General features: G+C 40.4%; 1 protein-coding gene across 9 annotated transcripts in view; it reads left to right on the forward strand.

Moving 5' to 3' along the window:
- Sox6 (SRY-box transcription factor 6) overlaps positions 1 to 13,707 on the forward strand; it is a 449,973-nt gene that overhangs the window by 339,756 nt on the left and 96,510 nt on the right. For 6 of the 9 annotated variants that reach the window (XM_052200776.1, XM_052200792.1, XM_052200801.1 and 3 more), the window contains one exon: positions 1,238 to 1,360. The exons of the other annotated variants lie outside the window; for them this stretch is intronic. In XM_052200776.1, the coding sequence (XP_052056736.1) occupies positions 1,238 to 1,360 (123 nt within the window). The remainder of the gene's footprint in view (positions 1 to 1,237; positions 1,361 to 13,707) is intronic. 9 annotated transcript variants of the gene reach the window in all.

Consider the following 13,707-nt stretch of genomic DNA (forward strand, 5'->3'; position numbering starts at 1 on the left):
TCTGTGGGCTCTCAGCAAGTTAACAGTTTTACATTGTTTAAGGCTAGTTGTTGTTTGAATGTGTTAGCATTTTCCTTATCCACGTTTCATCTGGGTTTCCAGGATACACAAATATACAGACGGGCTTTTTTCCCCATCAGCTTTAGAACAGAAACAGTGCTGGGCCTTTTCCTCCTTGCAGCAGGGCGTAAGGAGCCATTATTCCCAGTTATTTTTATTATTTAGAAAAATATAAACACAGTGCTCCTGAGTCTGTAGTGTGACCTTGTTCTTGCCAGGATTAAGGGTCTAGGTATGGTGCCCAACTCAGTTCTGGATCAGTTTCTCTTGTTTATCAAACTAATCATGTTTGGAGGCTGACTGAAGGATTATTGGACCGTTTGTTCCTCGTAGTAGAATGAGGCATTTAGAATAGTTCTGTGTGGCCTTTGCACACTTCTAACACCCTTATTACAGCCATGAACTGACTTTAAATATGAATATATTTCAGTGCTAAAAACAAAAAGAGTCAAAATTTTAGTATTAAAATACTTAGAAATACATGATAAGTTAAATTTCCATGCAGTTCAAAATTTCTTAAAGACAGTTTTTATCTGAGCTTTCCTTTTGAACTTGGGGAAATACTTCTGGACAGACAGTATTTTTGTGTTGTTATTGCATGTGAGATTTGAACATAAAGGGTGTGCCACTGTTATACCAAAAGGAAAAACGCTAACACACACACAAGCACACACACACACACACACACACACACACACACACACACACACACACATCCCACAACACTTTAAACATTTTAAGTTGGGTCAAGAAGAAAAGAATTTTTGCAACACCTGAGAAGTTTTTTGTCACAAACCTCTTCAAGTCGGCATGAAGCTGTCTCCACAAGAGGCACCTGGGACAGGGACATCTTGCCAGCAGATGGCCAGTTACTTCTCTCCCAGACATTTGCCTGCTACACTCTCAACACTGGGCTCCAAGCAGCAGAGGAAGATCTAAAAGAAACCCTCCCATTGGTGACCCTACTTTGGTTCTCCTTGTTCCACTGTGGAACTGCACTCTGGTGCTTTCTGGTTTTAGAGGCAGAAGTTCTCTGACCAGTTTCTATAAAATAGACAGGGTCTAGGACTACGTGCCAATCTTTGATGTGGTCTGTACCCTGCATTGAATTCCATGTTGTTTCATGAGTTCTGACAGTATGTTTTGTCTTTTTTTTTCTGAATATGCCATTAAACAGAAGGGTCATGTCTCCCACCCACAAATTAACCCAAGGCTAAAGGGCATAAGTGACCGTTTTGGCAGGAATTTGGACCCCTATGAACATGGTGGTGGCCACTCTTACAACCACAAACAGATTGAGGTATGAATGCTTCCGTTGGTGCTTCTTTGGGTGGGGAACTGGATGATTCCAGCATATTCTAGGCTTTTTGAAAAGTAGCAAACAGCCTGAATGCTAAAGCTAATATCCTGTCTCCTAACCGGAAGTCCTTAAGCTAGGTTCTATTCTGCCTTTTTCTTGAGAGGAGCTTCAAAACTGTCTTTCCACACTCTTACCCATTCTCATGTATAATGTCATATGTTTAACAAATACTTAAACTTTAAAGATCATTTCCATTTGACCATATTCTTCCCTGTAACCTTGATAAACTATAATTCTGATTATAGAGTTCTACAGTTAAGGGATAGAGAGGTCCTGAGAGCCCACCACAGCTATTAAATATTCTGGGTCTTAGGATGACTCCTTACCCACAGCTGCTGACTCGGCCTGAACTGGGTTTCCTAACTTAGTTTTCATAGGCTGAAGTTGGGTACCTGGGCATGGTTGAGTCAACAAGTTTCCCAGGTGTCCTTTAAGTATTTAACCACCCAAAAAACCTTTTATAGTGCTGTGGGAAATCATGTTCCTTCTGTGTGTGTGGTCTCTAGAACATGAAGACCTTCTCTGCAATGGGAACCTGGTCCTCTCTGTGGTATCTGATCTGAATGTTATCTCTCTCCTATATCCATCATTAGTGTCCCTCACTGGTTCTTTCAGATATGGGGGTATTATAATGTAGCTACTGATCTTTTTTAAAAAAGATTAATTTTCATAAGTGAGACCAAGTACCAAACTTTTTATTCTAACCCAGATAGGAAACTTTACCCATTGCACTCCTCTAAAAAACCTCTAATTATATGTTTATTCAGCGCTTTGATCTTATCAGTATAGACAGATCAGTTCTCCATGACCTTTGGACATGATCTCCTCTGACACTTTTCAGTCCATCTACTTGGAAATGATGATAGATGCTGAGGTGGTCATGCCTAAAGAGGGGGACAAGATAAAAGCCACCTTGAAACAGCCAAAGGAAGAGTTGCGACGCCCTCTGTCACCTCCCTGCTCTTTGATGGAGGCAGGAAACTCTGACATGTCTAGAAACAGACTGGCACACTATGCTGTCTTCTGCATAGCCAGGAAAGCTTTCTTTCAAAGGCCTTTCTGTTGGCTATAGAAATGCCACCATGTTCCTGGGCACTGTGAAATCAGCTCATTCCAGAAAGGGCTAAGGAGGGGTGTATAAAGATGGGGCACATCCTTTCTGTACGATGGTAGGTAGCAAGCTGATCCACTCGGAATACCTAGCCCAAGGAGCTATGAAGTGCCTAGGAGACTGGGAAAGCAGGGGACCTCTGCACAAGATCTTTGCCTTTGGTTCTCTATAGGGATATTATGTTCTGTCCCTTCCTCCTCCCTTCAGCTAAGGTCCACCAAATCCTCATGCTTCTCCCCTAATCTCTTCTGTCACAGGCACACATGCCTGCTGTGTCAGATCTGGCTCCTGGAATCCATAGTGTTGTAGCTTCCCAGAGTCACAGAGGTGTTGAGGGTAGAAGCTAGGCAGACACCACATGTTTGTCTCTCTAATTGAACCAACGCTGTCCTATGCCAGAGCTTTTACAGCTTGGTAGTTTAAGTGTATCTGGTCTGAGAGTTTCTTGGGTTTTTATTTGTACTATGTTCTCTTGCCTGTATTTTAAATTATTTAATTAAAATTTTCATTATAAAAATTATCTTTATTATGATGCACTTACAAATAAAAACACATAGTTGGTTTAAGGAATCCATTTCCAAACTCCCCAAATCTCAGTGAACTTCTGTACAGGTACATTGGACATTTGAGCTTTGATTAGGGTTTTACACTTACTATCGACCAAATTTTTATGCACGTATCCACCCTAAAAAGAAGAAAAAAGAGTTGAAACTAGAAAACAACTAGCTTTATATCCTCTTCCACAACTCACTGCCCTCTTTGCCTGTAGCCTGACTTTCCTTGTTAGCTAATGTTACCCTCCCTTGGTTTCCTTTGTTACACTTTATCCACATTTATAATTGTCTACAGGTAGAAGAGTATACATCACAGGCTAGATCTGCACCCATGGGAAGACATGTGGTTCATCCTTTCCATTAAGAAAAGGATTTTTCTACATGTCAACAAACATTTGATGTTGGCTACACTTGTATAAAAGGCAGGTTTTCCAGATTTTGCGGCCTGAGCACAGCATATTTCCTAGGGTATCTTTAAACAACACAGTAGACACCTGTTTCTAAACCACTGGACAGTAATATTTACAACAGTAAATAGACAGTATTAGAATAGTTAGAGAGAAAACTTCATCACCTCTTTAAGCTGGGGCTTTCTTCCTCTCTGTGAGAAGCTAATATATCATGTTTCTGTCAATAATAGGGGTCATGATAAACTGCAACAGTGCCAGGATTTATTTGCAAGGAGAGCATCCTGGGAGGAGAACTCTCTGGCATACTGACCCTTAACAAACGCAGTGCTCAGGCTTGGCTTTCTCTACCTGTTGACTTCCCTTCAAATGTTGGCATTTTTATGGTCATATGTCTGCAACCCTAGTCAGACCCTAAAGTCTGAAAATTTGCATCAAGGAGAGAAAAGGTATTAAAAATGGAATGACCCTTCTGACATTAGCATATTTCACTTTTGCCTTTAAATTAAGGAAGACAGGGAAAGCTGTTCTGATCTAAGGTCTGGTTGTCTCGGCCTCAGGGGCATGATATCAGCAAAGAGGAGGCCAAAGGTGCTATTTTTAGTTAAACAGTTCAGTAGATGGACAAATACTCATCTATCTGAAGGCTGGGGTGCTTGAACCATTAATTTTGATAATGTATTTAACCCTGGGAACAATCGGAAACTGTAACTCTGAGGTTACAATGCTTTTGACCTTTCCAGAACAGTGGGCACTTTCCACTGTAAACAATATATTATATTGCTACTTACTCTGGGGCGCTCACCGTATACATTTCTGGACCATTTGCCATTTGCTTTCGGTAGCTATGTTAGCACTGGTCCTTAAGTAAGTCAAAAAGAACGTTCAGGAAAGAGGGCCAGCATAATGAGGCAGTCATGTAAATATGGCCTTTAAATAGCTACGATGTTAGATTCTGTCTGAAGATATACTGTCTCAAAACCTGAGTTCTGGATTTTTTTTGTATTTAAAAGTATTTTCAGTATATTGATTCATTTTGATTACTGTCAATGATAGATCCCAGGGTAATTTTGCTTTGTATTGTTTTTAATTGGGAGCAATGCTGCCTCATAGTTGTAGCTTATATTAAACACAATCTGGTACCATATGCAAAGTGATACACCTGCCTCATGCCTTCTTATTAAATGATGCATGCTTCTCTTCAGCAAATCCAGCAGTTAAATACCACACAGCTTAAGAATTTCTAATTAAAATATCTCCACATGTCAGCATATTGGTAATGTATTATTTTAATCCATTTATTTTGTTTATGAAACAGTGACATATGTTTAGATTGTGAAATATATGATCCTTAAAAATCACTTTATTGAAGAAAATTAATTCCTACAGAACTGTGCGGGTAATGTGTTCACTCACGCAGCCAGCCACTGGCAGTGCTGCCAGTCTTCATGTCGCGCTGGCTCCGAAGCTTCGTCCATGCGCTGTCTTGAAGGGAGCCTCGCAGTTCATTTTATCATTTCTTTTTTTTTCTTGCTTATGAATTCAAACCTGCCCCTCTACATATACTGCTGAACACCTCTGCTACCCTTTTAAAAATACAATAAATGGTGTAGTAGATATTATATAAATGATTCTGAAAGAAAAATCAAAATTAAAACCAGCTAGCTACCTTTTCAAAGTTAGACAGTAATTTGTTTGTCAGTGGGGAGATGTTTGGGTCAGCCCTGAGATAAAGTGACTGTCAGCAGTTATTCCTCCAAGACAAGTAATTTCCCTCAATGCATTGCTGACAGATTGCTCACTTCTCTGGATCACCAGAGGAAACAAACTTAATATTGTCACAGCAGAGTTTCTGTCTTCATTAGCCCCTGAGAAGGATTTTCAAGAATTCAAAGCCACCAAGCTTTAGTTGGAACATATTTTAACAGACTGGTTCTTATAGTGCTAGCATGGGTAGTAGCCTAAGTGAAGGAATTGGGGGTGGAAATTAAAAACAATATCAATAGAATTAGATTTCCACATTTGTTGGTTACTCTGTTTTGCTTAATGGAAAAGTCTTGCCAAGTTCACAAAGACGGAGGAATACATTGAAGCCTTGGTTAAAAAGAAAAGGAAACACATCAGAACCAATATTGTCAAATGTAGTGCTTCATGTGGAAAGAGAAACCGTTCCGTTTGTGTGGGACAGACTATTTTAGCTCTGGTTTCATCGGCCATGTTTGGGCTCTCAGGCTCCTGGGACCCTGTCTTCTTTGTGGCAATCGTAAACATGACTCATGCTAGGGATGTGATGCTGGTGCAGGTTAGCACTGCAGGGTGGCATGGGAGTTAAAACTGAGTTGATCGGAGATGCAGAGCACTACCCACCCTGGAGAGAAGAGGGAATTTGTGGATTCTAAGCTTGTCTTGAGAATACCTATCAAGGGACTGCATTTTGAGGAGAAATGCTTGCTTTTTATTAATCAGCCTTCACACACACACCCCTCAGCCGCTTTTCTTGACTTTCAAGAGGTAGGAGACTTGAGAGGACTGCAGTAGCTGGGTCCCATGTGCCCTGAGCTAATGGGAAGAGGCCCTGAGCTCTGCTGCCTGCCTTCCCTTACTTGGTGTTTGCTGAGCACTGTTAACAAAATGCTTCCTTTTGTCAGCCTTTTCACAGCCCTTTTCAGAGGGTTGTCATGAATAGTATATGGGATCATAAATCATATTTCACCAAATGCTGGCAACTAAATAAAATCTTTTCAACATCACCAAGTTTCTCAGAGTCATCTGACAGGACTGTCAGGCACTGAACGTAGATCTGGGCATTCTTTTCTCTCTCTTTCTCTTTCTCTTTCTCTTTCTCTTTCTCTTTCTCTTTCTTTCGCTTTCGCTTTCGCTTTCTCTCTCTCTCTCTCTCTCTCTCTCTCTCTCTCTCTCTCTCTCTCTCTCTCTCTCTCTCTCCTCTTTCTTTCTTCAATGTAAAATCCCTAACATTACTTGGTATTGCATTTAATAAAATGAACAAGAGTGAATGAATTTTGTCTTTGGTGGCCATCACGTCTAACCTTTAATACTCTTCTTAAAACATTTGGTTTTATGCTCTGTCTGTAGGGAGCATGTAAGTCTTCACTTGCAGATGCCACTTTAAGAAAAATGTGCATGTTCTTGAGGAACCCTGACAGAAGCTAAAGGAAATATAAGCAAGTTAAAGGGATTCTTTAGTCCTTTGACATCTGACTGGTTATTATAGTTGCCAAAATCAAAATTTGTACTTATCTATCATCCATGTATAATCAAACAATGGGTGAGGGAAGTTCTTTTGAGATGATTGATTTTCACTTAGTTTTAAGGCAATAAAGTTGATAGATTTGGCTCTTCTCCCATAGGCCCTGTTATGTTCAGTTTGTTGTCTGATTCTTGGAACATTACAGTATACCCTCAGAGATAGTTCAGTCAAAGACAGAATTCTGGAAGCATAAAACCCCTACTAATGTGAAGAGCTCCCCATACCCATCAATAGTCATCCACCTCCAGCCCCACCTATCATTCACTCCACAGTCAAGAATCTCCCACTATGCAAAAATAGTCAGCCTTTACTTATTTGTGAGCTCTACAATGCATGAATCCAACCATCCATGGGAAGAAAACTGTCTTGAAAACTGTGCATCTCTACTGATCGTGCACAGGTTATTTTTGTCATGACTCCCTAAATAATACAGTATAGCAAGTGTTTGCATAGTATTTACATTGCATTAGGCATTATTCAAGATCTAGAGATGAGCTGAAGGACACAGAAAGATATGCAGAGGTTGTGTGTTTTATATAAGGGTCTTGAGCATCCAGAGATTTAGGATTCAAGGAGGAGTAAGAACAAATCCCTCAGGACAACTGAGAGACAGTTGTGCTTGCATGTAAGTAGACAGTGACAGCTCCTTCCGTAGAATGCTGCTATCATTGTCTCCCCACATAAGCTTGGTAGCACTTTGGATTGGTATTGTCTACATATGTCTATACTGGAGTTAGAGCATGAGCTTACTGAACACGTATTAGAAAGTTTGAAAGAGAAAAATATTTCTGTATGAGCAGAGACTTTCATCCAGTTTTCAATGACAGGATGAATGAGTTAAAACATTTATATCAGGAAAAGATATCACAAGCTAATTTGATCTGTCAGGTAACAGATAAGACTGATCAAGGCTAAACCATTATTAGTGATATTTAAGTAAAAGAGACTGAGAGGCAGGATGGAGTGAAAGGTTTCTCTCATAGACATAACTTAACTGCACTACAAAACGTCTTCCCATGAGGGCTGGTATGGATTGGTTAGCCTCACAGATTTACCTTTCTACTTTACTCCTGGGAGAATTCATAAGGTCTGCAGGTTTGTCAGAGTCCACCCAATTGTCAGTAGAGGGAAGTTTTGTAATATTTCACCCTCTACATAATTGTTTGAAACCATCTCAATTTATTTTGGCTATTCTAGAATTTAAGACTTGTGATAATGAGTTATAATTTTTCACATTTTATATATTTAGAGAGGTAGATATAACTTAAATGTTACTAACAAGGGACTCATTTCTCAATACATTGTAAACATCATCTCTGTGCTGAATAATACACATATAAAAATAACCATTAGGTATTCTACTCTTTATAATTAGTTAGAGTAGCAGATATTTACATCAAAATTTTGAGAGGAATAAACAATCCCTTACCCCAGTTTTATAAACAGACACAATTCAATTCCATTGTATCAATAAACAATGCAGAATTTGCACTTTTGTTTACAAGACTAAAAAAGAATAAAAGCTGAATAGAACTGAATACATTTCTCAGGGCCTCCATCTTCCTGATCAGTTGGTGAGGCAAATGTTTAAGCTAGAATTTTCAAGTTCTGGCAAGTTGTATAAGAGTCCATTTGGTAGGCTGTATGGGAGTCCATTTCTTGTCCTGTTCCCTTTACACTAGTGACCATCCCTGTGACCAACACTTGATGTTGATAGGACCTAACCTAGACTTTCTCTTTGGTACCTTAACAGTATCTGCTCTGGAGGTATTAACTTTGAGCAGTATGAAAGAAAGCAGAAGTAAAAGATAGGTGTATGAAGAACAGCTACTTAAGACACATCCCTTGTTTAACTGTCTCACCTCCTGCTAGGGCCAGTCTATTGTACTTGAACCCAGCTCAAAATAGAACTATTGATTTTCTAGAAAGTCTACTTTTGGGTTATCAATCAACTGCTTGCTAATTTACCTGTCCAGTTAAATAATGAAACAATACATATTTAAAAAATTTATAGCCGGGCAGTGGTGGCACAGGCCTTTAATCCCAGCACTTGGGAGGCAGAGGCAGGCAGATTTCTGAGTTCGAGGCCAGCCTGGTCTACAGAGTGAGTTCCAAGACAGCCAGGGCTATACAGAGAAGCTCTGTCTCAAAAAAAAAAATTATCTTACTGGTCAGTATGGAACAGGTAGATCTGGGAGGAGTTGGGGAAGAGTGAATATAATAATAACATTGTATAAAATTTTTAAAGGACCAATAAAATCAAAGTTCAAGTATTTTCTTGGATATGACCGTTAAACTTAACACTTATTAATATGGTCACAGAGGCATATGCCTGTAATCCCAGAGCTTTTGCAGGAATAAGAGTTCAAGATCAGCCTTGTCCACACAGCAAATTTTGGCCCAGCCAGGGCTACATGAACCATGTCTAATAAATAAATAAATAAATAAATAAATAAATCCCACATTAAAGTTGTATCAAAATATATCTTTAAGAGAGTTTATAAGTGATTTATGCTCAGCAAGTTTGAAAACGTAAATGTGTGTGTGAAAACAGTGGTTACCAAGGTTTGGGGTAAAGAGGGACAGGACAAGACAGTACATGGGATTTCAGGAACTGTGAAAATCCTCTGAGAATGTAAATTCATGCTTTGTGGAACAGAATGTGGGCCTCTGGATGACCCTTCTATAGCTGAGCACACAGGCTGATATAGTTCCCCCCCAGTTACTATTCCACTCTGGTGAGGCTGTTGGTAATCGGGAGACCATATATGTATCAGGGCTGGTGGGGGGGTGTGCAAAATCTCTGGGACTTCTTAATTTTGCAATCACACTTGAACTGCTGTAAAGTTAATGTCTCTTTTTTAAGTTTGTAAACAAATCCAAACATAAGAAATTTAGTGATTCAATTCTTCCCCACTGTTTACACAATGCCTTTGTGTAGCACATACTGTTCTAGGTAGCAGGCTTGAACCAAGGGCAGTTTTCTCATGAAGGCTTTATTGCCAGTGTCTGGAGACACTTTGCTTTGATTGACAGAGAGCAATGGGATTACTGTGGCATCAGGTGGGAAGAGATTGCAAAACACATACTCCTGAAGATGCTGAAATATTTTAGATAGTCATTGGTAAGTGCATAGACTAGTGCATCCTGTCTAAAGTACCAATGGGGCTGAGTTTGAGAAAAGCATATAGATAGCAGGAGGTATCAGTGGATGCTCAAAGCACCCACCTTTACTGAGTTTATATTCTGGTGGGAGAAGGAGAAACTAGAGGAGAGAATAGGACATAGCAATCACTCACTGGAGTAGAAGAATCCTTATCCACCAGCCTGTCCATCATGCCATGGGCAGATAGTTATAAATGAAGACCTGTTTGATTGTCTGTCCTCTGTTTTTCTCTGATCCTCAAAACTAAAAGTTGTATACTAGCCAGTCTGTTCTGCTGGTAGTAGCCACAACACTCCTGATGAAACTAAGCATACAGTATGTGCTTAGCTTTCCAAAGGAACTGCTGATTTTTACTTCAACAACATACACACTCTATGAGAGTGGTGAGACTGTGAGATATGAGATCTGCTCATTAACTTTGGTGTGTGTGGGGGGAGTGCTTTTCCTTAGAGCCAATAGTATGAATGAAACCATTCTTGGCAGAGGACCTGTATCTGATGTATTAAATAAATAATACAAAGGAAACCTGAATTTCTTTCTGATACAAAGCAAAAGAAAAGCTACACATGAACATCATTAAATAATAGCCAATTGTAATGATGTATGTGTATAAGATGACAAAAAGAAATTGGTCTAGTTATATCCATTCTAATTGTACACTGGCAGAATATTGTAATAGTGTATACGTGTACACAAACACACATACAGATATGTATATAGCACCCATTGTCCAGTTTAAAAAGCAATTTATATTTAGCCTTTGTAAGAAAAGTTTTTAATGTTACTCCCATATGTTTGAAGAAGAAATGAAAGCTCAGGGGAATTAATTGACTTGGACCAGGTTTCTTCCCTAGTGACCAGGCAGGACTCTAGTAGGAGGCTGGGTGTATTCTAGAATTTACTTTTTTTAAGATTTATTTAATTTATATGAGTACACTGTAGCTGTCTTTAGACCCACCAGAAGGCATCAGATCCCATTACAGATGCTTGTGAGCCACCATATGACTGCTGGGAATTGAACTCAGGACCCTAGAAGAGCAGTCAGTGCTCTTAACCACTCACGGGCGCAGGAGGAGGCACAATGGTGGCAGGATGCACAGCGGCTTAGGAACGCCTTCACAAAGAATGCAACATGCAAGTGAAGGGAGGCCTATTTAATTAAATCATAAAGGGGACACTTTTCAAAGTCAGTGTGGTCTTCTCCACACCCCAAGGAGCTTATATCCCTTTTGAATTTCCAGCTGTCTAGAAGAAACTTCAAGCTGAAAAAGAATGAACAAGCCTGAACACTACTGTGAGGAAGAGTCCATTTCACTCCTTAGCTCTCTTTCAGGAAATGCTTTGAATGCTTCTAGTGTGTGCGACTCTATCCTTTGGAGAGTTCTGGGACTGTCTTGCAGTTTCAGAGTTTTGATGGGTCTCCTAAAGGAGCTGGGATCTGTGTCCTTGGCCATCCCTCCCCGCACAGCTCTGATGGTGTTCAGCAGGTTGCTTGCCTGCAGAGGAAGCAGATGTTTAACCATACTGGAGTGAGCGCCTGCTGCATGAGGAGCTGCCTATGCCTCCTGACATCTGGCTGTGGCTGGGTCGCCTTGCCTGCCTGGGGCCAGGAGGCCGCGGGAGCCAGGGGCAGAGAGCACCAAGCCTCCGCTGTTCTTTAAGCGATTAGTGCACTGGACCAGTGATAATGTTGAATTATCGCTTGGCTGCCTCTTTCCCGGGATCCTCGGGACAATAGGAGAGTCAGGAAGGAGCATTCGCAGTAAAGTCATGTTCCAAGAGACACGACTGATTATGGAGTATTAAAGGGCTTTATTTTAAACGATTTAATTTACAAATAGATCCAGACAGTGTATGAAACTTCCAGAACCATTAGTGGAGCAGCTGAAGAGTTTTCTAATTTAAAGTGGCCGGGACAGAAGCGCCGGTTCAGCAAGCTCCATTTTTAGAGTTTGGGCAACTTGTCCAGTTGACGCTGTAGACGACAGGGTGTCTGACACAAGGAGAAAATATGCTGATACTGTAGTGCTGGGGAAATTTCTCAAACTTGAGGGGAAAGTAGACTGTAGGTAAGAAGCCAGCTGGCTTCCATGGAGGCTTTCACTGTCGGACCGCATTCATGTGAAAACGGGCTGGCATTGGTTCCCCAATGCCAAAACCATCTGTTCCGCCAATTTCCTTTATGGTATGTGTTACCTAAGCACAATGGATATGGAAATTGGTAGTTTGAAATGTGTTTTTCTATAAACAGTTGTCACATTATATTGCTTTGCCTCTTATAATTTTTCATCAGTGAGACCTTTGGGCTTGAGAGTCTTCTTATAACAGATAACCTTGTCTGTGTTCACAGGAATGTGTTAGAGAGGAACAGTGTGGTGCTTCCAGTTAACCGCTCCCATTCTGAATGATTTGTATTTGATTAACACTGGTGAAAGGCTGGGAGCTCCATTTTCCAAGTCTCCCTCTAGTCAACTGGGAGGGAAATTGGAGAAAGAAAAGAAAAGAAAGAAAGAAAGAAAGAAAGAAAGAAAGAAAGAAAGAAAGAAAGAAAGAAAGAAAGAAAGAAAGAAAAGAAGAAAGAGAAAGAAAGAAAGGAAGGTAGGAAGGAAGGAAGAAAAGAAAAGAAAAGAAAAGAAAAGAAAAAAAAGAAAAGAAATGAAACATCTTTTCTGAAATTCCCTCTAAGTAAGTTGTATGGCAATGGGCCATTTATGCGGAGACAGACAAAGGTATTGCTTCAGTTACTGAATTGTATTTAGCTCCTTCTCAGAGGTCCCATTTCAAAATTCAGTAGGAAAAGTGTTTTAGTGTGGCATTCCCATTGGACGACCCCTTGGTCTGCTTAAAGAGAAAAGCAAACAAGGAAACAAGCAAACAAAACTTTAAAACTTTAAAGGAGAAATGCCACCTAGAGCATTCACATTGCTTTTGCCCTCAGCATCTTAAATCTACACCACTGAAAAAGAACAAGAGGACACCTCTCCTGGTGGAGATGCTGGTCTCTCGCTTAGACCCCTTCCGTAAACGCAGAATGTGTTGGCTCCACAGTCAGGGAACCACATGGTGTATAATAAGGGACAGGGTCAGACATCAGTGTGTGGGGCAAAGTAGGCAAAGAGAGAAGTTTTATGTAGGTGCCTCAGTTTTCTATCCATTGACCCATGGTCTTTAGAAAGAGACATTCACAAGTTGTAGAACAAAACAGCTCCCTATAATTCCTCTCCATGAAGCCACAACCTACTAGTTCTGCACCTCCCTCTTTAGGGGTTTTCTGACCACACTATGAGACCTGAAGGCCATTTTATATCAAGTCATGGCCAAAAATATATGCTACTCTCTGTGTGGCAGCTAGGTGTTCTCTCTTTTTAAAAAAGTCACTCATAGTACAAGAAAGTTCATGAAGCAGCAGAGGCATGGCCATGCTATGTCCAATGTGTGGCACTTAGAGGAAGGTTTTGGACTTAGTTCTTTCCTTATTCCCTTTCACTGTGGCTTCTGAGGGTTGATCTGACCCAGACTGTAAGGCTTGCGTAGCCACAGCTTTTAACTCCCTGTGCCTTCTTGCCTGCCTTTCTCTTTTCTCTGTCTTTCCAGTCTTTAACTTTGTGAATGGCTTGGAGGTTTCATGCAAGCAGTACTTCCTAGTTCTATAAGTTCCCTGTAGTTATAAGAACCAAGTGAACATGGACTAATTTCTTCTGAATCTCAGTCGCCTCACCTGTGAAGCGGGAATCCCGTCTCCCACAGAGTAGTCAGGAGGCTAAAGGAGACCATAGGCACA

This window comes from Apodemus sylvaticus, chromosome 1, assembly GCF_947179515.1.
Source record: "Apodemus sylvaticus chromosome 1, mApoSyl1.1, whole genome shotgun sequence".
NCBI lineage: Eukaryota > Metazoa > Chordata > Mammalia > Rodentia > Muridae > Apodemus > Apodemus sylvaticus.